General features: G+C 40.5%; 2 protein-coding genes across 2 annotated transcripts in view; one reads left to right on the top strand and one right to left on the bottom strand.

Annotated features, from left to right (window-relative positions):
* Positions 1–5632: 5632 nt before the first annotated feature.
* DNASE2B (deoxyribonuclease 2 beta) lies at positions 5633–27512 on the bottom strand. The gene is made up of 6 exons (XM_055586913.1): positions 27400–27512; positions 18571–18748; positions 13779–13860; positions 10938–11033; positions 9419–9616; positions 5633–5974 (listed from the first exon to the last, which is right to left on the bottom strand). The coding sequence occupies exons 1-6, from the start codon at positions 27510–27512 to the stop codon at positions 5634–5636; spliced, it is 1008 nt and encodes a 335-aa protein (XP_055442888.1). The 3' UTR covers position 5633.
* LOC129656173 (uricase) overlaps positions 10569–27992 on the top strand; it is a 52460-nt gene continuing 35036 nt past the window's right edge. The window contains exon 1 of the mRNA XM_055586914.1: positions 10569–10779. Within this exon, the coding sequence (XP_055442889.1) occupies positions 10669–10779 (111 nt within the window). The 5' untranslated portion in view covers positions 10569–10668. The remainder of the gene's footprint in view (positions 10780–27992) is intronic.

Raw genomic sequence — 27992 nt, forward strand, 5'->3', positions numbered from 1 at the left:
TTCATTCATACTGTTGGATCAAGTTTTTCTTACCAAGTCCAAGCTCTCTCTGCTCACCGCATGACAGGCCAATAAATTGGGAGACAAGTTGTTGGGGCAAAGAATAGTGACTTAAATCGGAAAGCTAGCAGACTGAGATGATGGCAGATTAGCATCTCAAATAAATAAATAAAAGAGCCCCATCTTTTCTCAGCCCAGATTCCAGGATCCCTTTATACAGAGTAGGGGGAGGGGCCCACTGTGGTGCTGACCAATGGCTGAGAGGGGCTGCTATAGGTAGCGCCTGCCCCACCCCTATTACAATTCCCACCAGCAATGTTCATTCCACAGTCTTGTAGGAAAATGGGTGATGATCTTTCTGGTTACTTCCCACTGAACAGAGGTGATGAGGGTGTGATCATGAAATTTAAGTGATTGGCTTGGGGTCTGGAATATTCCTAAAATTTTTAGTAAGCAGTACACTTCTCTGTCCTTATTTACAACTGTTTAAACTTAATGAAATTCCTTCTGTGATGAGATTTGAATCTCATCACATCACCTCTGTGATGAAATTTTACTCTTTTTGAAGAGAAATCTTAACCCTTCTAAGAATTCACAAATCTATTGCTCTCTAGGCCTCTCAGGAGTTGGGTCATTTTCTGATGTCAGTGGGGCTACTTTAACCCAAGTGTGATGAATCCATGGCTTTACTCTAGCTAGCTTGATGGATGAATGTGTGATGAGTAATACCACGTATGGTCCTACTGACCTTGCAGTCAGCTGGTGTTCAGGCCCTTGTTTTCAACAGGTTTTAAGGAGGATTCAGTCTCCAGACCGGAAAGAATATAAGACTAACTCAGTTGGATAAGCAGACCTACTGGAAACAAACTCGTGAACAGAGGTTAGTTATAGTGTCCAGAGTTTAACATAATTGGCAACTGTTAGATTGTTCAGAGAATTTATATATTCTCCCCCCAAGGCAGACACCTGGAATGGCCTACCATACAATATTTCAAAGGAGCTTAATTTAAGCCTGCTTCTGGGAGCCACACTGATCCATAGCAAGGCAACTGGCAAGGCCTTATCCCAAGTTAAATTCGTCTGTTGACATATTTTAGCAATGCTCCTTTTTAATGTATAATTCATTTTCTCAGTTTTTCCTGTTGATTGTGGTCTCCAGGATGAATGTAGCTTTCTATTAATTTGCAGTACTTTATACACTTGTTGGGTTATTCTAGAAACAAACACAAGCCCATCACCTCTTTGATGGGAGTTAAGTTCAGTTCAGTCGCTCAGTTGTGTCCGACTCTTTGCGACCCCATGAATCGCAGCACGCCAGGCCTCCCTGTCCATCACCAACTCCCAGAGTTCACTCAGACTCACATCCATCGAGTCAGTGATGCCATCCAGCCATCTCATCCTCTGTCATCCCTTTCTCCTCCTGCCCCCAATCCCTCCTAGCATCAGAGTCTTTTCCAATGAGTCAACTCTGCATGAGATGGCCAAAGTACTGGAGTTTCAGCTTTAGCATCATTCCTTCCAAAGAAATCCCAGGGATGATCTCCTTCAGAATGGACTGGTTGGATCTCCTTGCAGTCCAAGGGACTCTCAAGACTCTTCTCCAAGGCAGTCCAAATTGGGGGATAATTTCCTTAAGGAGGACTTTAACACCTTCGGAAGCTTTTCCTGACCTGGTGGGATATGCTTCTACCTATCCTGAAAAAGTGTCTGCAAATGCTAGCAGGTATCTGAAGTTTCCTATGTCTCGAGGCATTTGAGTAAAGTCTATATGCCAGTCCTTGGTGCACAGGTTCTTCTGTGTTGGGTCCCCATCTGGGGAGATCTGACAGCAGTCTCTGGGTTATTTTTAGCACAGATTCTATAATTTTGAGTGATTTGTTGGATGGTCTTTTGTAGGTTAGGCCCTAGTACATACTTTTGTGTCCACTGTAAGGTGGCATCTCTCCTAGAAAGGGTACCATTATGAATGTGCTGCAGCACAGTGTCCAAGAGGGCCTTGGGAAGAAAAACATTTCTGTGTGCATGACACTCCCAACCAGGAGAGGTGTGATGAAGAGTGAATCTCCACTCTTTGACCCTCTCCTTCCCTTTTCTGAATACACAGGCTGGTATTTTGACAGGTCAGTCTATGGGAGAAGTCATGGCTTGACCAACCCCACCTTGGCTACTTTCTTTATAGCTTGGTCAGATAACCAATTGCCTTTTATTAAACGAGCCTTGCCATTTTGGTGGCCCAGGAAGTGCAATATGGCCACTTGGGGGGTTTATGGACTACTTCAAAGAGTGACAGGATTTCAGAAGCATGTTTTAAGTCTTCATTGTTTGAAATGAGGAGCCCTTTTTCTTTCCAGATTGCTCTGTGAGCATGCACCACAGAGAATGCACAGAGGGAGTCTGTGTATGTATTTACTTGCTTGCCTTTAGTGAGTAGTAGGGCTCTTGTCAGAGGAATGACTTCTGTCTTCTGAGCTGAGCTCCCCGGCACAGGGCTTTTGCCCCAACAGTCTTTTTAAAGATTACCACCACATACCCGGTGCACTGCCTACCTTGATCCATTAAGCTGTTTCCATTGGTGAACAGGTCTGATAAGTGTGGTCTGTTGGAATATACTAGCTGAATGACGTGTAGGCAGTCATGCTCTGGGGATTGTGCAGCATTAACTGGGAGCAGTGGGGCTGGATTTATGACTGAAGTGACCTGAAGCCCTACATTGGGATTGTCCAGAAGAATTACTTGGTGCTTTCCCATTTTCCCAGAAGTCAGCCAATAGCTCCCTTTTTGTTCCAGTAAAGAAAGGACATGGTGAGGGACATACACAGTGGTGGGTTGCCCCAGGGTAAACTCCTCAGCTTCCTGAAGTAACTGCTTCAGCTCAAAGGAAAGGTGGCTCCCAAATTGTCAGTTTCTTGTTCCAACTGCCAAGTGCTGGGGCAGCTGGTGCCACTTTAGGGAATTTTGAAGGGAGGGTCCTCAGGAGAAGTGGTCCTGGAAGCTGCTAGGGCCTTACATGAAAATTCTCTAATTGGGGTCAGCTGGCTTCAAGCAGCAATGATCCTGGCTGACTTTACCAAAATTTGTTACCAAGCTGGGGCTCAGTAACATTTTCACCCTCTTCTTTTTTAAGTCAAGATTTTGTACTTTAAAATTCCTCTTCTAATCTGATTTTGTTGGAATTATTTATGTTCAGATGCTCTCTGCAAAGCCAAAATATATTTTTCAAGTCTTCTTATATTTTTAAGTATGTAAGTTAGCTAGCAAGTATTCAAAATTCCCATAACTTATGCTTGCTTCTAACAGGAAGACAAACTTCATTTTTCCCTCTGCATTCCACTGAACTAGTGCCATTATGTCCCATGAATGTTGGTTAATTAAGACATCAAGATATGTATTATCCTATATCACATCATTGTTTAAAACTCATCTCTTGAAATAGAAGTTAACACCATAATAGTCTTAGAGGTCAGCTGGACCTTTGTGATACTGCAAAAGTTACTAAAACTCTGTAGGACTCACTTTCCTTGTCAGTAAAATAAGGATTATAATAGTTCCTAAAGCATAGCATAGTTATACAGATCAAATAAGAAAAAGTGGGCTCACTGTTTACTTCATAGTAGATGCAATCCCTGCAACAGTAAGGAGATCCAACCAGTCAATCCTAAAGGAAATCAACCCTGAATATTCATTGGAAGGACTAATGCTGAAGCTAAACCTCCAGTACTTTGGCCACTTGATGTGAAGATCTGACTCATTGGAAAAGACCCTGATGCTGGGAAAGACTGAGGGAAGGAGAAGAAGGGGATGACAGAGGACAAGATGGCTGAATGGCATCAACGACTCAATGAACATGAGTTTGAGCAAACTCTGGGAGATAGTGAAGGACAGGGAAGCCTAGCATGCTGCAGTCCATGGGGTTGCAAAGAGTCAGACATGACTGAGTGGCTGAATAACAACAACAAAATGCTCAATAAGTGCTGCTGCTGCTGCTGCTAAGTCGCTTCAGTTGTGTCTGACTCTGTGCGACCCCATAGACAGTAGCCCACCAGGCTCCCCTGTCCCTGGGATTCTCCAGGCAAGAACACTGGAGTGGGTTGCCATTTCCTTCTCCAATGCAGGAAAGTGAAAAGTGAAGGTGAAGTCGCTCAGTCGTGTCTGACTGCCAGCGACCCCATGGACTGCAGCCCACCAGGCTTCTCCGTCCATGGGATTTTCCAGGCAAGAGTACTGGAGTGGGGTGCCATCGCCTTCTCTGAAATAAGTGCTAGCTTTAGTTATTCTTATGATTACTTTTGTTAGATTGTAAGCTTCTTGAAATTAGCAACCATGTTCCAAATATTAAACAGTGAATACCTAATACAAATATATTATTTATTATTCATTTATATAACAGTTATATTTAGTGATAAGAATTCCAGAAAATGAAACACACTGGAATTAAGATTACTAGATTTAATTCTAGTTTATGTTCCACTTCTTTATTTCCCCCAAGTTGGTGGGTTGTTTTATTTCTTCCTCTTAATCTGACAATTTTTTATTTTTGAAAAATAGTAATCATTTCTTTTTTTTTTTTTTTAGTAATCATTTCTAAACTTCCTTTTGTCTTTTCTCACTGCAGGGTGATTCACATTCAAATTCCACCTGTGTTTTTAAGTGTTAGCTGCTCCAGGCTCTGTGCTAGGTACTTGAGCATACTTAATATTATCTCCATTTCATAGAGAAGAAAACCAAGGCTTAGAGAGTTCAATGGAATGGCCCAAGATCATACAATTAATGGGCTTCCCTGGTGGCTCAGATGGTATAGAATCTGCTTGTAATGCAGGAGACCTGGGTTCAATCCCTGGGTTGGGAAGATCCCCTAGAGAAGAGAATGGCAACCTACTCTGGTATTCTTGCCTGGAGAATTCTATGGACTGAGGAGACTGGAAGGCTACAGTCCATGGGGTCACAAAGAGTTGACACAACTGAGCAACTAACACATACTAGTTCAAGAATGACCAATTAGACTTAACTATAAACCACTGAAAAGAACTTTAGGAGGAAAATGACTAAGTAGTTTGATGTACAGAGAGATAGAAATGTCTCTTCTTCAAAAAGGGGTGAGGAGGAGAGTCAGGGAATTCTTTGTGAAGATGAAATTACTCTCGGAGATGGCCAGTCACTCCATGGACAATTGAGAGCTGACTAATCTGGAACAAAACTTTTTCCTTTCACTCCTTTCATTTTATATATATATATTTAAATATATATAAAATAAATATATATTTTATTAATCATATATATGTATATATACATGCATGTTTATGGCATATAAATGAAAGTAGATAAATTGCCACTATTTGGAAGATAACATGGTAGGCATGGGAGAAAAGCATTTTATTTGATGATGTGTGGACCATAAGTACTGGAGAAGGAAATGGCAACCCATTCCAGTATTCTTGCCTGAAAAATCCCATGGACAGATGAGCCTGGTGGGCTACAGTCCATGGGGTCTCAAAGAGCTGAACATGACTGAGTGACTAAGATGATGATGGACAATAAGTAAATTCACAGGCTTTTAATATATAAAGAATGAATCTAGTAGAAGAAGACCCCTTGTCAGTGTTGAAAATGATAGCACATACGTCCTTTCACCATGTTTAGTTACAGTTCTCATAATATAAAACTAATCCTTGAAATGCCTGGTAAATGTGCTGATTCTGGGTGCAGATGAATCCACCACTTCTGAAGGCTTGGTATGGACTCCGATTTAGGTCTCCAATACATGTCCAGCGATTTTTGGTGCCCTTGCGGGAAATACACCATTTGGCATGATCCTGATAAGAGCTGAAATAAGAGTGTCTAGATATCTTAATTGCTTTGATATTGTAGACATGGTGAGGAAGGGAGCAGTTTGAAGGAAGCTCTTGTCTCTTCCGCTGCCAGGTTTCTGTTAGCAAGTGTGTCTTCAATTGTTGAGCCATCCAGGCTGCAAAGATGTCTAGAGTTTATAAAGAGAAAAATAGGTTAATAATTATTCTTAGATAAATCCTAAAAATATCATCAGGAAGAGAATCATCACTCATGCCTGATATGTGGATGTCACAAGCATAATAAAAACAACATGATTGAAAGAGTGGATGGGAGAACATTTTGTAAACGCTAAAGTGATATGAAAATAAAAGTTATTATTAATAAGATGATATTGGTGCTGAAAATGTCTTCTGTTCTGCACAAACAAGGGAGCAATATATGTTTTTGTCCTGAAAAGACCTTTGGAAAGACTAAGGCTAGAGAAGTAATCAGAGGCCAGAGTATATATATATAGAAATATATATATAGTAATATATATATAGTATATATATAGAAATCTTTATAAACCATGCCAGAGTATATGAATTTTCCTGAAATCAATGTGAAATTTTTTAATACTGTATTTTATTTATTCATTCTAAATTAGTTAATTTTATTTCCATTGCTCTGGATCTTCATTGCTGCATGCAGGCTTTCTCTAACTGTGGAGAACAGGGGTTACTCTCTAGTTGCAGTGCACGGGGATTCTCATTGCAGTGGCTTTTGTTGTGGAGCACAGGCTCTAGGCTCATGGGCTTCAGTAGTTGCAGCACATGGCTCAGTAGTCGCTGCTTGCTGGCTCCTGGGCATGCAGGCTTCAGTAGTTGTGGCTCATGGGCTCTAGAGTGAGGGCTCAGTGGTTGTGGTGCAGGGGCTTAGTTGCTCTGAGGGAGGTGGAATCTTCCTGGGCCCGGGACTGACTGAACCCGTGTCCCTTGCATTGGTAGGCAGATTCTTATCCACTGTGCCACCAGGGAAGTCCTCAACAGAGAATTTTTTAAAGAGTGTTAGTGGCGGATCACAATAAACTGTGGAAAATTCTGAAAGAGATGGGAATACCAGACCACATGACCTGCCTCTTGAGAAACCTGTATACAGATTAGGAAGCCACAGTTAGAACTGGACATGGAACAACAGACTGGTTACAAATAGGAAAAGGAGTACGTCAAGGCTGTATATTGTCCCCCTGCTTATTTAACTTATATGCAGAGTACATCATGAGAAACTGGAAGAAGTTTCTTCCAGTTGGAAGAAGCACAAGCTGGAATCAAGATTGCTGCGAGAAGTATCAATAACCTCAGATATGCAGATGACACCACCCTTATGACAGAAAGTGAAGAAGAACTAAAGAGCCTCTCGATGAAAGTGAAAGAAGAAAGTGAAAAAGTTGGCTTAAAGCCAAACATTCAGAAAATGAAGATCATGACATCTGATCCCATCACTTCATGGGAAATAGATGAGGAAACAGTGGAAACAGTGGCTGACTTTATTTTTCTGGGCTCCAAAATCACTGCAGATGGTGATTGCAGCCATGAAATTAAAAGACTCTTACTCCTTGGAAGGAAAGTTATGTCCAACCTAGATAGCATATTAAAAAGCAGAGACATTACTTTGTCAACAAAGGTCTGTCTAGTCAAGGCTATGGTTTTTCCAGTAGTCATGTATGGATGTGAGAGTTGGACTGTGAAGAAAGCTGAGCACAGAAGAATTGATGCTTTGACTGTGGTGTTGGAGAAGACTCTTGAGAGTCCCTTGGACTGCAAGGAGATCCAACCAGTCCATCCTAAAGGAGATCAGTCCTGCATGTTCATTGGAGGGACTGATGTTGAAGCTCCAATACTTTGGCCACCTGATGCAAAGAGCTGACTCATTGGAAAAGACCCTGATGCTGGGAAAGATTGAGGGCAGGAGGAGAAGAGGATGACAGAGGATGAGATGGTTAGATGGCATCATCGACACAATGGACATGGGTTTGGGTGAACTCTGGGTGTTGGTGATGGACAGGGAGGCCTGGCGTACTGCAGTTCATGGAGTTGCAAAGAGTCGGACATGACTGAGCAACTGAACTGAACTGAGTAGGGGAATTAATAGAAACTAATTTATGATCATAAATATCAACTGAGAAACAATGTGCAGGATGAATTGAGAAGACTACATTAGATTGGAGAGAGGAAAAACATGAGGTTGTCATAATAACTGTGATAACAAGCAGAAGTGTAGACTATGCCATGACAAAGAGATGAATTGAGGGTTATTAAGGACCTGGAACTGATTGTATTTGATGATTTGATATGGGGGGGAAGTGACAAAAAAGAGGGATTTAGAGTTTCCAGGTGACTATGCAGAATATGAGAAAAGGGGTAAGATATGTGAGGGATAATGATGAGATGAGTTTGACATATTGAATTTTATGTGGCTCTGCCACTCACTGTTGAATACATCTGTCAGAACACAGGCCTTGGATGAAGATCTAGATTTGGGAATCTCTCAAGGGCTAGCTGCAATTGCCTCAAATGCATTGTAGATGACATAAGGATGAGTAGAAGACCACAGGGCAACCTAGTCACATAAGGAGTATACAGAGGAAGAGGACATGGCAGAAGAGACTTAAAAGCAGGAGGAAGACCAAAAGACTATACACTGCCAGGACTCAGGGAGGGGAAAGTTTCAGAAAGGAAACTGTTCCAACTGTGCCAAATTCTGCAGAAGCTATTTCTGTCTTATTAATTTGAGATCTCTCATGCCTACCACAGGGCTTGACAAGTAGTAGGCATTCAATAAAATTTATTCACTATTAAAGGAAGGAATCAAGGAAGACTGAGGTCAATTAAGGCTGTCATGGGTGACTGGGGATAGATACAGAGAAACAAGACTGTAGTCAAGGAGCAGCGAGCAAGTAAAGACCCTGAAGAATTTTCTCAAAATAAATTTAGAAGAAAAGAAAAAAAACAGAGATATAGGGAATCTAGAATTGAGGGAGGATTTCTTTTTTAGGAATGTTTGGGGCTCGTAGAGTAGATAGGCTAAAGTACAAGAGGGAGAACAGATTGAGTGTAAGAATCCATGTATTCTGAGCCAGGATAGTTTCTAGGGCACAGTGGGGCACTGCTTCTGTTGGGAAGGGAGGAATCTAGTAAAAAGGAATGAAAGTAGAAATGATTGTTGAGGGTGGAGTGTGCACTTGAAGTGGTTTCTCCCTCTATTCACTCTGTGAAGGAAAAACTGAAGATGAGTGAAGAGACAGGGAAAGGTAAAGGACTTGAGGGTAAGGAAGGCTTAAAATAATTGCTTAGGGAGTGAAAGAAAAGGAAGAAAGCTTGATTCTGTGCCCAACTGAGGCTGGAGACTGAGTTTTTACTGGCCTCTAGCTAGATGGTTGTGAGTTACTTTTTTTTGGATGGATCAGTAGTCCTTCTATTCAAGTGGCTATTGTTTGAATTGATCATTGATGTCCCTTTTCCCTTTCCTTTTTTTGTCTTTCCTCCTTTTCTATTTCTACACCCCTAAATAATCAGTATATTTGCTCTTTGCAATCCAAAGTGAGTCCAACAGCACTGTTACAACATATCGTTTTGATGATGGTCTTTCTTACCGTCAAGAAAAGACTCAGACTTGGCAAAATGGAGGAATTTTTGTCCCTGGGCTGACTGAAGTGTGGCCAGGTGCCGGCCTGGGATCTCTGAGGAGCTGGATCCAGCACATAGCTGGGGCATGTGGATGAGCTCCATGTGAAAGGTTACAGGGATGGAGCAGCTGTAAATGTTTGGGTTGTAGACCAAGAGCTGAGAGTCTGAACCGCAAACAGTAAAGAAAAGTTGAGAATTAAGACACAAATGGAAATGCTTGTTGGTATTTTAGATCTTGTTGTGAATTAAAAAACTGAACAGAACAAAAAACATAAATGAAAGTATTTCCTTCTTTAAGCCAATAGCCTTCAAACTTTTAATTAAAATAGTTGACACCTATTGAGCACTCCCTACTTTTTATTACTTGGGTTTACTAATTTAATCATAAGAATATTACCTTATTGTTGGGTAAGTTATTTTATCACAATCCTCATTTTATAGATAAATTAATGGAGAATTTATGCCCAAAGGTATAAAACTTGTAACTGAAGGAGTTGATATTCAAGCCCAGGCAGGCTGGCCTTGGAGACCATGTGTTTTTTATCCTATGTGTAAACATACAAAAGTAGAAAATGCCCATATACTGATCATCCAGCTCCAAGAATGACCAATTCATCACCGTGAACACCCAGTCTCTATGCTATTAAGCTCTATAATCTTTGCAGGAGCTCAGCTAGCTAGACTAGGGCTTAATTTGGGTAAGAGGCTCAGTGATCCTTTTCATCAGATGGAAATTTGATTTAAAAAAATCATATTCGAAACCTCCTGTATTAGAACAAATCACTCTTTACTATTTAGCAGCTCTCTCAGTAAAAAATGATTGGTAAAATACCATCACTACTTCTCCTCATTTGTACTTTGGATTTTTCAAGTCCAAGTATTTTTGGCCACTTGAGCTTCAGATCTTAAGGGAAAATCGTCTGGTTTAGGCTCAGAAGTATCATGTTGTTGGCCTGTAAGCAACATGAGGTCTGCACAATTTAAAAAATAAGGTGGAGATCATATTAGAAAATCAGAAGATCTCTTTCTCTCTCAATTTCTCTTTCTCTCTCTCTTTTCTACTTTACATCTTCCCCTAGATTTCTGCTTCCCCTGAAAAATATGGAGATGTACGTCTTCATTCTCATGGAGCCACAACATAATGGAGTAGCAGCTTTCGAGGAAAGCTAGTGGAGAGTCAACACCCCATTTTGTCAAATTCCCCACTGCCCATGCGATGTCCACTGGTGTCACCCAGTTTTGTCACCTGCCTGGCCCCTTTAGACATTCGAAACTACCACTTCTGATCAAGTTCAAAGACTTTCTTGGACCAGGAAACCAAGGTTCAGTAAGTGAGCCTGCCCAAGATCTCATCATGGCAAAACCAATATTGGAATCTAGGTATCAGGGTTTATGAATAGAGAAGCAAATGAAGTGATACATTTATTCATAATTTCCAAATCCCTTCTTAAATATTATGTCTTTTTTAAAACACTCTAATGTTACCTATTGCTTCATACTGGTTGTACTTGAAAGTTATGCACATGCCAGCTTGTCCATTTCGTCTCCCTGTGGGTGGATAATCATAGCCTTCTTCCGGAACTGGAGGAAAATGGGGAATGGAATGAATCAACCAGAACCCCTGGACTCTGTTCCACAGAAGTACACCTACCAAAGATACAGTTAATACAGATAAATTAGAAAAACAAGCCTCCTTTAAAAACAGAGTTCAAAGCTACAACATTTAAGCCTTTTAAACTTCAGGCTAATGTTTCCTTAGGCTAATAATGACAAAGATCATGATCTTTTTCAAAGATTTAAAAACCAGTTCAGGTACACATTACATTGCCCCATTACTGATGGTAACCCAACACAAGAGGGAGCTAGCGCAGACACCCTGTGAAGAGTTAAGAGGCATTTCATGTTGGAACTACAAGGAAAATTTGTTTTGGCAGAATGCAAATTTGCTAAATTGGAGTTTGACCTCGATAGACTATATAGTCACCTGGCAAGCTTCAGATAATGTTTTTACTGCTAAGCAGCTAAGCTATTTTCAAAACCCAGCTGAAAAACATAGTTGAAAGAGAAAATATCAAATGAAAAAATGTATTTGCAGTAATTTGTTGTGAGAAACTGATGCTCATTTATGTGCAGAAGTCACCCAATTTCACAAGTTTGAAAAAAAGGAAGCAGAAAAGGGGTGGGGGTGGGGATGAAGGAAGCCATGTCCTAAAGCATCCTGCTGCTGCTGCTGCTGCTAAGTCGCTTCAGTCATGTCCGACTCTGTGCGACCCCATAGATGGCAGCCCACCAGGCTCCCCCGTCCCTGGGATGCATGAAAGTGAAAAGTGAAAGTGAAGTTGCTCAGTCGTGTTCCACTCTTCATGACCCCATGGACTGCAGCCTACCAGGCTCCTCCGTAAAATCTCTGGAGCAGACAGTATGAAAGCCAGAAAGGAAGAAAACTGAAAGATTTTCAACATCTTGTGACATGGCACAAAGAACCCTGTCCAACAGGCACCTAGGACTATTTCTGTGTTTGTAAATATATCAGGATAATTTGGGTATGCTAACTTGGCTTTCTGGTTTGCACATGACCATGCAGATATAAAAGTCATGCTTGCCCTAGTGTTAGAGTAGAAACCAAATGCCTGCCAGTTATTTTTTTTTTTCCAAGAACATACTTTAAGAAAGCACACTGTTGCTGTCTCAGTGACTGTGGAATCAATACCTGCATCGAGATGGAAAATGTTCTAAGTTCAGCTGCCTCACAGAGCTGGATGACCTCAGGGTCTCTCTCGTGCCCAGATGAGTATGCTGTTTGTCTGAAATCCTAACTTCCTGGAACAAGTGCCACAGGATGTTGGAGCACCTGTTGGCAGGGAACTCTCCCATATGACATCAGGTTCCACTCCATTTCCAATCTTCTTTCTGAGCCCTTGTATCAACTAACAGAGTGGAGTGACAATGGTGGTGGGAGCTTGGTAAAGAAGAGTTTGCAGAATGTGGCAAATAGGACCATCAGGAGGGCAACTTAGCTAAATCAAAAGCTAAGTTGCTCATGGCATTTGACAGCCATTACAAATTAAATTCTTAATTAGAGTTGCAAACTGGCAGCCCACAGGCCAAGTCTAACCTGCAGATACATGTTATTATGCTTGCAGATTATTTTTAAAACTTCAAATTCATTGCCAGCACTTAAAACTGGGATTTTCCACAAATTCCTCATTTTCTCTGGAAAAAAATCACATTCCCATAAGGCAAGCTGAGTGGTAACTGCTTCTTTAGACCATGTTCTCTAGTTCTCTAGTTCTCTAGTTACCTGCCAATTCAGCCCCGTTGGCTTGCTGACATCATTTTCCTGACCCTGAAGGCATTTGCTTTGGGAACCTTCTGAAAAACACTTATTGCCATGGGAAGTTATTCATGGTATATTAAGTTGAAAAAAGTTTGAAGTAATCACTAAAAAAGTTTTATAAAAAATGTTTCAAAATATATATTATAGAAAAAGTAAAAAAATATTAGACACAACTGGGGGCTTCCCAGGTGGCTCAGTGGTAAAGAATCTGCCTGCAATTCAGGAGAAGCAGGTTTGATCCTTGGGTCAGGAAGATCACCTGGAGGAGAAAATGGCAACCCATTCCAGTATTCTTGCCTGGAAAATCCCATTTTCCAGGAGCCTGGTAGGATACAGTCCATAGAGTCACAAAAGAGTTAAACATGACTTAGTGACTAAACAACAAGATTAGGTGTAATTAGCTAATGAACATTAGGATTACAAATTTTTTGTTTACTATCATTTTGACTTCTTCAACAACACACATACTTATATACATAGTTTACAAATAGAAAAATATAAAAAAAATCCCTATAATAAAAATCATTATAATATATAATTATTAACAAACTTACTATAATATGAAAATTATTTTTAAATACTTTTTCAAAAATGTTTACTGTATTTTAAATGGGACTAAGAAGGGTGAATTTTACTCTATGTAAATTATACTTCTATAAGTTTGACTAAAATGTGTGTACACACACACACACACACACACACACACACACACACAGTCTGGCTAATATTTCCAGTAGTCAAATGCTTGTATTTCTGCTTTAAAGTATATTTTAAAAATGCTGAGAAATAAAATGGTATTCGTGTGAAGAATATTTCAAAGTCAAATATATCATTATAAACTGTGATACAGGAATCACTCATCTTGATAACTCAGACCATTAAAAAGAAAAGCTATCTTTTTAGTGTGGAATATAAACCTACCAAAGATAGGATGTTTTAAGAAAATGCTGACTTCCAGTAGGAAAGAGAAATAAGAGCCTTTGTCATACCTTTGGTGTGTCCATACTTTCTGCTGTAATTCACGGATTTAGGGACTCCATCATTGTATATTAGATAGGCTGTGCTGTTACTCTGCAGGAATATTTTAAGGTTATAATGGCATAAGTCCTTCACTCATAAACATTTTTTGCTCACAACATTTCTACCAGCTACCCAGCCTACGATACTGAACTTTCATTAATACACATGAGAAATCATCCATTCCCCTAATGGGCAGATTTCCCATCAATTTGAATTCTGTGACATGCGAGGCAGGAGACGAGAAGTCCATCCTCAACTTCGCAACCTGTGTGACAGGAGCCCTGTGCTCTATGATGTGTGTGTGAGGGCAATATTCCTGTTTCTCCCAGTTGTTTTGGACTCATGTTTCTGATGAAGCAACTAGTGTATAATAAAGGAGTCCTTAAATATTTGTTCAGGAAATGAAGTAGGAACAACCAGCCAAGGAGTACATCTGGGCTTTTTCCATTGATATTATAGGCACAGTGCAGAAATGGCTGTCAGGGTTTGATTTCCTCTGCCTACTTTGTGCTTTACCACTCGGTCATAGCTTCCTGTTTAATCAGAATTCCTCATTCTCTGCTTCTACTACCTCTTTGTTAGTGGAGGATTTTTTCTTCAATCTATTTCTCTGTGTCACTTCACCTTTCCAACTTGACGTTTCCCTGCTTAAAAAAAAGTGGTGTAATTGAATGTGTGATATTGGACTTCCTCTGGTAAGGCAAAATGCTAGTAAATTCTCCAAACAGTTTGCCAAATCTCTGAGTCAAAATGAAGCTATTACTTTGATAGTGTCTTTTTGTCATGTTTTGGAAACTTGCTTATATTTGTTCAGTGTCATTCCATTTCAACTGTATCATGATGCAGTGACTCTTAATGAAGCCAATAATGTCAATAGTACAAAGTCTCAGCAATATATTAATAATTAAAAGCAGGAAAGGACAACCCATCTCTGTAAAAAAGGGTCTTTGTTTTTCTCTGAGAAAAAAATACGAGTCTCCTACAGTTGCTTCATTATTTGATTTCATCTAAAACCTTTTTTTTTTTTTTAAAGGCATAAGGTAGTCTGTATAGCATTTTTGGCTACTATGTTTAGGACTATTCGGGGAAATAAGTTGTTTTCTTACCTGCATTTTCCGTAATTGGCCACAGCTACAGCTGGCATTCGCGTTCTCCGCTGGAGAGCTCTGACAGTTGTTCTATGAGCCTGAGTTGAATGTGCTAACAAGGCCATTGTGTGCCTTTAGGGTACAATGTGGAGGGCCTCTGGGAAGATTCGGTGAGGAACACAATTCTCCTAATAGATGAAGTTTATCATTCTAACTAGGAGTGTAACAATCAGCTAAGATTAAATGGGATGTAGCTCTAGTGAAGAGAGGCCCTCTTACAAAGGGGAAAAATCACGAACTAACAATAGGGCCTGGAGATTATCATACTAAGTGAAGTAAGTCAGACAGAAAGACAAATATCATATGATATTATTTATATGCAGAATCTTAAAAAAATGATGCAAATGAGGTTTTTTACAAAACAGACTCACAGACTTAGAGAATAAATTTATGGTACCATGGTGGGGGGGAAAGGTGGGGAGAAGGGATAGATTAGGAGTTTGGGATTGACATGTACACACTGCTATATTTAAAATAGATAACCAACAAAGACCTGCTGTTTAGCCCAGGGAATTCTGCTCAGTATTCTGTAATAAACTAAATGGGAAAATAATGTGAAAAAGAATAGATACATGTGTATATATAACTGAATCACTTTACTGTGTGCCTGAAACTAACACAACATTGCTAATCAACTGTGCTCCAGTATAAAACAAAAATAATAAAAGAAGAATAGGCAGAAAGAGTCCTGTGCCTTTGGACATCTTTATTTCTTTAACTCCTAGTTGGATTTGACTTATTTGACTACTGGATGTTGAACACGAAGGTTACGGTCCCCAGTCTAGCTGGGAATGTAGTCAGGCATATATAGGCAACTGTGATATGCTCTAAGTGTTATTGTCAAGGTATATGGAAGGTTCTTATTCATTGACACAACAGTAGAAGAAGGAAAGTATTTCCCAACATAACCCCAGATATTATCTTAACTTGACATTTGAGATTTAAAACCGTTAGTCTGATCTTGCTTTCTGCTTTCTGTTAGAAGTTCAATTCTGGGTCAGAAGACGGGAAAGTTGTATCTTCATGGTCACTTCTGGCACGTATGTTCAACTTCCAAAGAACATTCAGTCTTACCTGAATATCACCCTCTATTGTTGTTATTCTTTTTTTGGCTCTAGCCAATCAAACATGGCAATCAGCCCCTCTACTGTCATTTTCTTCCAGAATCCACCACTCATGGCATTGTGTGTGAGCAGGGTTTACTGAAGCTATGAAATACTGAATGGTTTTACATTACCAAGCTGACCTGCCTCAGTCTCCCTCCATGTTTTATCTACTTTTAAATTCCTAGCTTCCATCTACATTTTTTTTTTTTTTTTTTTGCAGAGCATTTTAGCTCTCCTGCCTTCCTAGGCTCTGGGACTACTTTTGCACTTCCAAAGATCATTGTTATAGTTTGTCAAACTAAGACCCGCTCTCCCCAACCAAGATAAATGACAGAGGCTTTGCAGTGTTACTCTTTCCTTTCTCTTCTTGGGCAGTGTGAAGTGGGGAGGGGAAGAATGTGTTTATTTTTTCATTGATGGGTTATACTCCAGGTTTTCCCATTACCAACCTTGGAAAGCAGAAGCAGCTACAGGTAGTTTTGATTTTATGTAATAATTTATTAATTCAAAACAGGCTTGTTGCTGAGATTGAAGAATTTCTAAAAGCCTCTAGGACAGTGTTTGGAACATCACATGTATTCAAATAGTTTACAAGTAAGTTTTGACTTGGTAACTTGGCTCTGAAGGCTGGTGTTAATGATAGGTGAATACAGTGAAATATTTGCACACACAGAGACAGTTCTCCACACATTTCAAGTAAATGTTCAAATAGACCTGTACACTACAGTGTCTCAGATGGTAAAGAATCTGCCTGCAGTGCAGGAGACTCAGGTTCGATCCCTCGGTTGGGAAGATCCCCTTGTGAAGGGAATGGCAACCCACTCTTGTATGCTTGCCTGGATAATCCCATGGACAGAAGAGCCTGGAGGGCTATAGTCCATGGGTTCGCAAAGAGTTGGACATCACTATGCGACTAACACTTTCAGTAGTGCTACGGTCTAACTCAGAATTCTTGTGGGAATTAAATTAGTTGACATATGTAAAGGCCCAGCACATTGTTAAGTGTTGAGTTATTTTACATTTTTACTTCTCAACAAATTGTTAGGAAATGCATAGATGAATATGAAGTGAAGTGAAAGTCGCTCAGCCATGTCTGACTCTTTTTGACCCCATGAGCTATAAAGTCCATGAAATTCTCTAGGCCAGAATACTGGAGTGGGTAGCCTTTCCCTTTTCCAGAGGATCTTCCCAAACCAGGGATCGAACCCAGATCTCTTAACCAGCTGAGCCACAAAGAAAGCCCATGCTGCTGCTGCTGCTAAGTCGCTTAAGTCGCGTCCGACTCTGTGCGACCCCATAGACGGCAGCCCACCAGGCTCCCCTGTCCCTGGGATTCTCCAGGCAAGAACACTGGAGTGGGTTGCCATTTCCTTCTCCAATGCATGAAAGTGAAAATGAAGTTGCTCAGTTGTGCCCGACTCTTAGCGACCCCATGGGCTGCAGCCTACCAGGCTCCTCCATCCATGGGATTTTCCAGGCAAGAATACTGGAGTGGGGTGCCATTGTCTTCTCCAAGGAAAGCCCATAGATGAGTGTAACTGGATATTAATTATTGTTTGATTTACTTGTCATCTCTGGTTGAAAAACAGTATCTTGTCACTGAATAGCAGATGCTGCCTGGATGTTGGGAGACTGCGCACACTGAGGCACTAGGCCTATCTACCCATGTCTCTTTGGCTGGTTAGTTCATTGCCTGATGAAGTCCAGTGTATGTGCTCAGTCACTCAGTCATGTCTTACTCTTTGTGACACTTTGGACTGTAGCCTGCCAGACTCCTCTGTCCATGGAATTTTTCAGGCAAGCATACTGGAGTGGGTTGCCATTTCCTCCTCCAGGGGATCTTCCCAATCCAGGGTCCAAACCCACGTCTCCTGCATCTCCTGCATTCGCAGGCTGATTCTTTACCACTGAGCCATCGGGAAAGCCCAATGAAGTCCAGATAGCAGATTTAATCTCCATACAGGCAAGTTAGTTCCAGGGCCTTGAACTAGTTCTTAACTTAGTAACCTAGGTACAGATACTCTAACCCAGTCCTAGCTCTTAACCTACTATTTTGAAAATGATTAATTAAAAGGAAGACCAAGTGGAACCCTTTACTTTTCCCCTCAAACTCATCACACTATGGCATGAACAACCCATAACTCATGGCATATTGACCATAGATCTATACTGCATTGTAATAGGAAAGTGCTCTTCTCTCTAGTTCCCTTTAAAGGGCTAAGATAGCCAGTACTGAGAAAACTGGCAGAGTTTGGCAGCCAAAAGATTTCAATATGTAATTAGTTCAGTGATGCCATTGGACATAATGCTAAATGTATCAACAATTTGGCTTTGCTGTAGAGTCTGTTGACATATCCCTTAAGGTCTTGGTTGGGTTGATTCAGATTCTGAGCTAACTTACTTCCAGCTGCTAGGATTGGGGGGTGAGCAGTAATAACTTTTTGGAAGCTTTGGAGTCTGTATAATGCATTTTATGTGATTCAAATGAATGATTAAGTATAACATACCTCAGAGGCAGGTGCTTCATACAGTTGTTGTAATGTCCTTCCCAAAACACTCTTGGTGGCATTCATCAGTTGCTTACTCCTACTCCAGCTTCTGGTTGTAGAGTCTAGATACAGGTACTCTAACCCAGTCTCTCTGCTTTCCTCGCTTTGTTTTTTGGGCAACTTATAAAAGGTAAACCTAACAAAGGAAATAATTATGAATTACTAACATTTACTTGGAGAAGGCAATGGCACCCCACTCCAGTATTCTTGCCTGGAAAATCCCATGGACGGAGGAGCCTGGTAGGCTACAGGCCATGGGGTCGCTAAGAGTCGGACACGACTGAGCGACTTCACTTTCACTTTTCACTTTCACGCATTGGAGAAGGAAATGGCAACCCACTCCAGTGTTCTTGTCTGGAGAATCCCAGGGACGGGGGAGCCTGGTAGGCTACCGTCTATGGGGTCACACATAGTCAGACATGACTGAAGTGACTTAGCGTAGCGTAGCGTAACATTTACTGTTACATTTTTTTTTTTTTTTTTTTAAATTTTATTTTTTTTTTAATTTTATTTTATTTTTAAACTTAACATAACTGTATTAGATTTGCCAAATATCAAAATGAATCTGCCACAGGTATACATGTGTTCCCCATCCTGAACCCTCCTCCCTCCTCCCTCCCCATTCCATCCCTCTGGGTCGTCCCAGTGCACCAGCCCCAAGCATCCAGTATCGTGCATCGAACCTGGACTGGCAACTCATTTCATACATGATATTTTACATGTTTCAATGCCATTCTCCCAAATCTTCCCACCCTCTCCCTCTCCCACAGAGTCCATAAGACTGTTCTATACATCGGTGTCTCTTTTGCTGTCTCGTACACAGGGTTATTGTTACCATCTTTCTAAATTCCATATATATGCGTTAGTATACTGTATTGGTGTTTTTCTTTCTGGCTTACTTCACTCTGGATAATAGGCTCCAGTTTCATCCACCTCATTAGAACTGATTCAAATGTATTCTTTTTAATGGCTGAATAATACTCCATTGTGTATATGTACCACAGCTTTCTTATCCATTCATCTGCTGATGGACATCTAGGTTGCTTCCATGTCCTGGCTATTATAAACAGTGCTGCGATGAACATTGGGGTACTCGTGTCTCTTTCCCTTCTGGTTTTCTCAGTGTGTATGCCCAGCAGTGGGATTGCTGGATCATAAGGCAGTTCTATTTCCAGTTTTTTAAGGAATCTCCACACTGTTCTCCATAGTGGCTGTATTAGTTTGCATTCCCACCAACAGTGTAAGAGGGTTCCCTTTTCTCCACACCCTCTCCAGCATTTATTACTTGTAGACTTTTGGATCGCAGCCATTCTGACTGGTGTGAAATGGTATCTCATAGTGGTTTTGATTTGCATTTCTCTGATAATGAGTGATGTTGAGCATCTTTTCATGTGTTTGTTAGCCATCTGTATGTCTTCTTTGGAGAAATGTCTGTTTAGTTCTTTGGCCCATTTTTTGATTGGGTCATTTATTTTTCTGGAGTTGAGCTGGAGGAGTTGCTTGTATATTCTCGAGATTAGTTGTTTGTCAGTTGCTTCATTTGCTATTATCTTCTCCCATTCTGAAGGCTGTCTTTTCACCTTGCTAATAGTTTCCTTTGATGTGCAGAAGCTTTTAAGGTTAATTAGGTCCCATTTGTTTATTTTTGCTTTTATTTCCAATATTCTGGGAGGTGGGTCATAGAGGATCCTGCTGTGATGTATGTCAGAGAGTGTTTTGCCTATGTTCTCCTCTAGGAGTTTTATAGTTTCTGGTCTTACATTTAGATCTTTAATCCATTTTGAGTTTATTTTTGTGTATGGTGTTAGAAAGTGTTCTAGTTTCATTCTTTTACAAGTGGTTGACCAGAGTTCCCAGCACCACTTGTTAAAGAGATTGTCTTTAATCCATTGTATATTCTTGCCTCCTTTGTCGAAGATAAGGTGTCCATATGTGCGTGGATTTATCTCTGGGCTTTCTATTTTGTTCCATTGATCTATATTTCTGTCTTTGTGCCAGTACCATACTGTCTTGATAACTGTGGCTTTGTAGTAGAGCCTGAAGTCAGGTAGGTTGATTCCTCCAGTTCCATTCTTCTTTCTCAAGATCGCTTTGGCTATTCGAGGTTTTTTGTTTTTCCATACAAATTGTGAAATTATTTGTTCTAGCTCTGTGAAGAATGCTGTTGGTAGTTTGATAGGGATTGCATTGAATCTATAGATTGCTTTGGGTAATATACTCATTTTCACTACATTGATTCTTCCAATCCATGAACATGGTATATTTCTCCATCTGTTAGTGTCCTCTTTGATTTCTTTCACCAGTGTTTTATAGTTTTCTATATATAGGTCTTTAGATTCTTTAGGTAGATATATTCCTAAGTATTTTATTCTTTCCGTTGCAATGGTGAATGGAATTGTTTCCTTAATTTCTCTTTCTGTTTTCTCATTATTAGTGTATAGGAATGCAAGGGATTTCTGTGTGTTGATTTTATATCCTGCAACTTTACTATAGTCATTGATTAGTTCTAGTAATTTTCTGGTGGAGTCTTTAGGGTTTTCTATGTAGAGGATCATGTCATCTGCAAACAGTGAGAGCTTTACTTCTTCTTTTCCAATTTGTATTCCTTTTATTTCTTTTTCTGTTCTGATTGCTGTGGCCAAAACTTCCAAAACTATGTTGAATAGTAATGGTGAAAGTGGGCACCCTTGTCTTGTTCCTGACTTTAGAGGAAATGCTTTCAATTTTTCACCATTGAGGATAATGTTTGCTGTGGGTTTGTCATATATAGCTTTGATTATGTTGAGGTATGTTCCTTCTATTCCTGCTTTCTGGAGAGTTTTTATCATAAATGGATGTTGAATTTTGTCAAAGGCTTTCTCTGCATCTATTGAGATAATCATATGGTTTTTATTTTTCAATTTGTTAATGTGGTGTATTACATTGATTGATTTGCGGATATTGAAGAATCCTTGCATCCCTGGGATAAAGCCCACTTGGTCATGGTGTATGATCTTTTTAATGTGTTGTTGGATTCTGATTGCTAGAATTTTGTTAAGGATTTTTGCATCTATGTTCATCAGTGATATTGGCCTGTAGTTTTCTTTTTTTGTGGCATCTTTGTCAGGTTTTGGTATTAGGGTGATGGTGGCCTCATAGAATGAGTTGGGAAGTTTACCATCCTCTGCAATTTTCTGGAAGAGTTTGAGCAGGATAGGTGTTAGCTCTTCTCTAAATTTTTGGTAGAATTCAGCTGTGAAGCCGTCTGGACCTGGGCTTTTGTTTGCTGGAAGATTTTTGATTACAGTTTCAATTTCCGTGCTTGTGATGGGTCTGTTAAGATTTTCTATTTCTTCCTGATCGAGTTTTGGAAAGTTGTACTTTTCTAAGAATTTGTCCATTTCTTCCTCGTTGTCCATTTTATTGGCATATAATTGTTGATAGTAGTCTCTTATGATCCTTTGTATTTCTGTGTTGTCTGTTGTGATCTCTCCATTTTCATTTCTAATTTTATTGATTTGATTTTTCTCCCTTTGTTTCTTGATGAGTCTGGCTAATGGTTTGTCAATTTTATTTATCCTTTCAAAGAACCAGCTTTTGGTTTTGTTGATTTTTGCTATGGTCTCTTTTGTTTCTTTTGCATTTATTTCTGCTCTAATTTTTAAGATTTCTTTCCTTCTACTAACCCTGGGGTTCTTCATTTCTTCCTTTTCTAGTATAGGGACCAAAAGAAAGCAGGAGTAGCAATACTCATATCAGACAAAATAGACTTTAAAACAAAGACTGTGAAAAGAGACAAAGATGGTCACTACATAATGATCAAAGGATCAATCCAAGAAGAAGATATAACAATTATAAATATATATGCACCCAACACGGGAGCACCGCAGTATGTAAGACAAATGCTAACAAGTATGAAAGGAGAAATTAACAATAACACAATAATAGTGGGAGACTTTAATACCCCACTCACACCTATGGATAGATCAACTAAACAGAAAATTAACAAGGAAACACAAACTTTAAACGATACAATAGACCAGTTAGACCTAATTGATATCTATAGGACATTTCATCCCAAAACAATGAATTTCACCTTCTTCTCAAGCGCACATGGAACCTTCTCCAGGATAGATCACATCCTGGGCCATAAAGCTAGCCTTGGTAAATTCAAAAAAATTGAAATCATTCCAAGCATCTTTTCTGACCACAATGCAGTAAGATTAGATCTCAATTACAGGAGAAAAACTATTAAAAAATCCAACATATGGAGGCTGAACAACACGCTGCTGAATAACCAACAAATCACAGAAGAAATCAAAAAAGAAATCAAAATTTGCATAGAAACGAATGAAAATGAAAACACAACAACCCAAAACCTGTGGGAGACGGTAAAAGCAGTCCTAAGGGGAAAGTTCATAGCAATACAGGCATACCTCAAGATACTGTTACATTTTTTAAAAATTATTTATTTATTTGGAGGAAAATTGCTTTACAATGTTGCATTGATTTCTGCCATACAACAATGTGAATCAGGCATGAGTGTGTGTGTACACACACATACATTCATCACACCTTCCTCTTGAGCTCCCCTCCCCTTCTGCTATCTCATCCCTCTAGGTCATTACAGAGTGCCAGGCTGGGCTCCCTGTGTTATACAGCTGTTTCCCAGTAGCTATCTATTTTACACTGGTGCTACTTTCTCAATTCATCCCACCCTCTACTTCCCCTGGTGTGTGCACAAGTCTGTTCTCTATGTCTGTGTCTCCATTCCTTCCCTGCAAATAGGTTCCTCAGTACCATTTTCCTAGATTCCACATATGTGCCTTGATATATTTTTCTTTTTCTGACTTACTTCACTCTGTATAACAGGCTGTAGGTTCATCCACCTCACTACAAATGACTCAAGTTTGTTCCTTTTTATGATTGAGAAATATTCCATTGCATATACGTACCACATCTTCTTTATCCATTTATCTGTCAATGGACATCTATTGCTTCCATGTCCTGGCTGTTGTAAATAGTGCTGCAATGAACATTGGGGTAAATATGTCTTTTTGAATTGTGGTTTTCTCAGGGTATATGCCCAGTAGTGGGATTGTGGGATCAATGGTAGATTTATTCCTAGCTTTTTAAGGACTCTCCATACTGTTCTCCATAATGGCTGTATCAGTTTACATTCCTACCAATAGTGCAGGAGGGTTCCCTTTTTTCCATTGCCTTTTCAGCATTTATTGTTTGTAGATTTTTTGATGATGGCCATTCTGATTAGTGTAAGGTGATATCTCATAGTAGTTTTGATTTTCACTTCTCTAATAATGAGTGATGTTGAGCATCTTTTTCATATGTTTATGTCTTATTTGGAGAAATGTCCAAGTATTTTGCCCATTTTTTTGATTGGGTTTTCTGATATTGAGGTGTATGAGCTGCTTATATATTTTGGAGATTAATTTCTTTGTCAGTTGCTTTGTTTGCAGTTATTTTCTCCCATTCTGAGGGCTGGACTATTTTCTTGATGGTAGCCACTGTCAAGCACTTAACTATATCATTTCACCTATATTTCACAGAAGGTCTTGAAGTTTAAGGAGAGGGATTTGCTCAAGCTTTCTGCCTCTTATATTCCACCCTTACTGTTGCTCCTTCCCTGAGAAGGAAATACAAATCTGACTGTGCATGTTCTAAAAACATTTACTGGCCTAGTGTGTGAGATCCCTGTGGTGAAAGCCCACATACATTGAAAATGGCTCTTCTATTCTTTCCACGGTTGGTAAGAATGCCAAGGCCCAGGCCTGAACTAGAGAAGTCTTAGATGTGTCTCTGCTGCCTGAAGGGCTTGGCATGCACATCTCTTTGCAGCTGGCTGGCTGAATCTGAGATTTGGGTTTGGGCATCAGAGTCAGTGGAGGCTGTTTTGAGCCTCTGGCCTGAGCTATGTTCTTCAGATCAGTTTATCGGCATACTCTGCATTGAGGATTGAGGGCCAAGACCAACCAATTAAGTAAGTGCCTTGCTTTCTTTACTATTGTCTCCTGTTTGTATGTTTCCTTTGGTTGTCTCACAGGATGGAGAGGTGGTTGGACCTGCATGGTATTCAGACATTCTTGAATCATCTGGCCCAGGGTTTCTCAGTGTGCTCTATTCACATTTTGGGGCTCATTGTTCTTTGTTCTGGGGGGCTGTCCTATGAATTGTAATATCCCTGGCTTCTACCTGTCAGTAGTACATATTCCCCAAGTCGTGCCAATCAAAAATGTCTACAGACATTGTCGAAAGTACCTGAAAGGTGAAATTGACTTTGTCTAGCCAAATACCCTTTAATAGTATGAACACACATTTAACCCTCAAATACTCACTGAACCAAACATTGTAATGCATTCACTATTACCACATAGCTGCATCTCACTTTACCCAGAAAATCTTCACTTTTCACTGGGTTCTCATCAGTCTTATGCTTCTATTTATGCTCTTTCCTGCCCTATCCAGGCTTTCTGCCTCTCAGGGCCAGGTCCTCACATGTGGCAGGAAACATGAAATTATTCTTTGATGCTGACCTCATGTTCCTCTGGCCTTTAACTCTCACAGTAAGTTGTAGACTCAAGACTGTGCCTCCCTGTGTGCTCAGTTCAGCATTCTCTCTGACAGATACTGCTAAATAATATGTCCATTCATTTGTGGCAAAAATAAATTTTTTGTGTTGATCACAATTTGATGGCCCACCCATGAAAGATTTGTGAACTATCATGGCACACCAGTTAAAGACTAGTGCTTTTATAAACAATATTCCTGGGTGACCCTCTCCAGTTATAATCTGAAGATTCTTGAATCTATTTCTAGCCCAGATCTCTGTGCTGAGGTCTCAGTTCAGTTCAGTCACTCAGTCGTGTCCGACTCTTTGTGACTCCATGAACTGCAGCACACCAGGCCTCCCTGTCCATCACCAACTCTCGGAGTTCACTCAAACTCATGTCCATCAAGTCAGTAATGCCATCCAGCCATCTCATCCTCTGTCGTCCCCTTCTCCTCCTGCCCCCAATCCCTCCCAGCATCAGAGTCTTTTCCAATGAGTCAACTCTTCGCATGAGGTGGCCAAAGTACTGAAGTTTCAGCTTCAGCATCATTCCTTCCAAAGAACACCCAGGGCTGATCTTCTTTAGAATGGACTGGTTGGATCTCCTTGCAGTCCAAGGGACTCTCAAGAGTCTTCTCCAACACCACAGTTCAAAAGCATCAATTCTTCAGTGCTCAGCTTTCTTCACAGTCTAACTCTCACATCCATACATGACTACTGGAAAAACCGTAGCCTTGCTGAGGTCTCGATAAACCCAAATGCAAAGATGATTCAGAGACCAACTCCATGTTTTTGAAACCAAGTTCATGATATTGTGCAACAAATCTATTCATTCCCTACTCTTAGGGGACACATTCACACAGTCACAGAAGCTAGCAACCTGCAAGTCTTTCTTAATATCTTTCTCTCTCCTACTACCCTTTGCCCATCCATTACCAAGTCTTCTCAGCTGCTCTTCTGCTTTACTTCTACTTCTTTGAGTATCCAGATATTGTCTGGATACTTTTCTCACCTATTATGCTGCAGAAGTCTCGCTGGTCTCCATGACTCTGCACTGGTTCCTGGCCAATTGGCCTTCACAGTACTGCCAGGGGGCTTTCTAAAATGCAAATCTGACTTTTTCAAGTCCCTACTTGATGTCCCTCAGTAGTTCCCTTTCAAGGTCAAGTTCAGATTCAGCAGTTTAACCCATAAAGCCCTTCATGACCTGGCCCTCACTTATCTCTCTAAGCTCCCCTCTTGCCATTTCCCCATGTTCTCCTGAAGCACAAACATTACTTAACTGCTTCCAGACTCTCTCCATTGTTTATTGCCTCTGGACCTCCTCAATGCTTCTCCATTGGCCTGAGATGCCCTGACATCTCCCTTGTCTTTCTAACCAACTCAAAGTTATTCTCCAAATGTCTCCTAGAGAAGTCTTTTGGGCTCCATCCTCTCTAATGCCCCATCTATACCCTTACCACACAACTATGAGCTCCTTAAGGGTAAGAACTATACTTTATTCATATTTATATTTTCAAAACTTAGCACAGGACTGGTGTGTGCTCAGTAACTGTTTGGTGAGAGAGTGATTGAGTGTATCTGTGTCTTTCAGCCTCAGCTTTACACAAAGCTTTATGCCAACCATAAAGGCAAACCTAAATATCCTAATTAAAGAGTGAAGAAGTGATCAGAGCTTTTGAGAATCCACGATTGTAATGCAAAGCTGTGTTTCACCCCTTTGACACTTCAGGAGATCAGTGGCCTCCCACCCACTCTTAACAACTGCCTGTCCTGCCCAACAAAGGTTAACCAAAGAGTGCTGTGTACCATCAAGCCCTCTTCCTCCTTCACATAAGTATATGCTCCACTATCAGGAAAAAGTCACCTATCTTCTCTCCTTTGTCAACTTAAAAGAATGCTGGGAGTGTTCTGTTAGGAAAACCACAAAGCAATTGAAGGAACCTGCCAAATGAGAGAAGCTGTCAGCTCTCCCACACCTCTGTGGCCACCAGCTTTGCCCTGCTGAGAGCATGAATCAGGCCCACAAGGCACTGCTCAGCTCCTTCTCAAGGGAAAACTCCCTCATTCAGAGCCTATCCCTACCTGGATATGTGGCCCATTTACACACTTTCACTTCCTTTCCTTTTATGGGGAGAGGTGGAGCAGAGATCTCCTTCAGAACACAGAGTGACCCAGGTAACCACCAGTAGTTTGGCTTTCCACTGGCAGGCACCAAGCCTTACATTTCATTTACTTACCAGTCCACAGCTTCACCTTCTTCATTTCTGCATGATATTTTTGTTGCCTCCAGGATTCCAAAGAGACCAAGGGAGAGCACAGTCAGCAGTGTTCCTAGAAGTCTTGCTGTCATTTTCTGTCACCTTTAGTCCATGGCACAGCAGGAAACCTTCCCCCTGGACGGTGGAGTCTGAGTTTCAAGTCTCCCTCAAACTGTGCTGGCTCTGATGTTTGGTTCCATTTACCTCTGCCATTTGCTGTCTGGGCATTTTCAGATTGGGACGCATCCTATGTAATTGTGTGATTCGGTCACAACGTGCCAGCGTGATTCCTCATGCCTTTGTGCTGAATTGTTGACTGGTTTGCAAAGTCATCAAAAAGTCCTGGAGAGAAAAAAGGGATGTACAGGTAACTCTTTGGAGTGAACATCATGTGATAGGAAGTTCAGCGTACAGGAGAACTCTGTATTGATAAGCAGATGTTGAATTAAATCTATTTCATGTGTTTTCCCCTTATGATTGTCTCTCTATGAAAAGAAAAGAAAGTAAAGTAAAGTCACTCAATCATGTCCGACTCTTTGCAATACCATGGGCTGTAGCCTACCAGGCTCCTC

Source organism: Bubalus kerabau, chromosome 6 (genome assembly GCF_029407905.1).
Source record: "Bubalus kerabau isolate K-KA32 ecotype Philippines breed swamp buffalo chromosome 6, PCC_UOA_SB_1v2, whole genome shotgun sequence".
Classification (NCBI taxonomy): domain Eukaryota; kingdom Metazoa; phylum Chordata; class Mammalia; order Artiodactyla; family Bovidae; genus Bubalus; species Bubalus kerabau.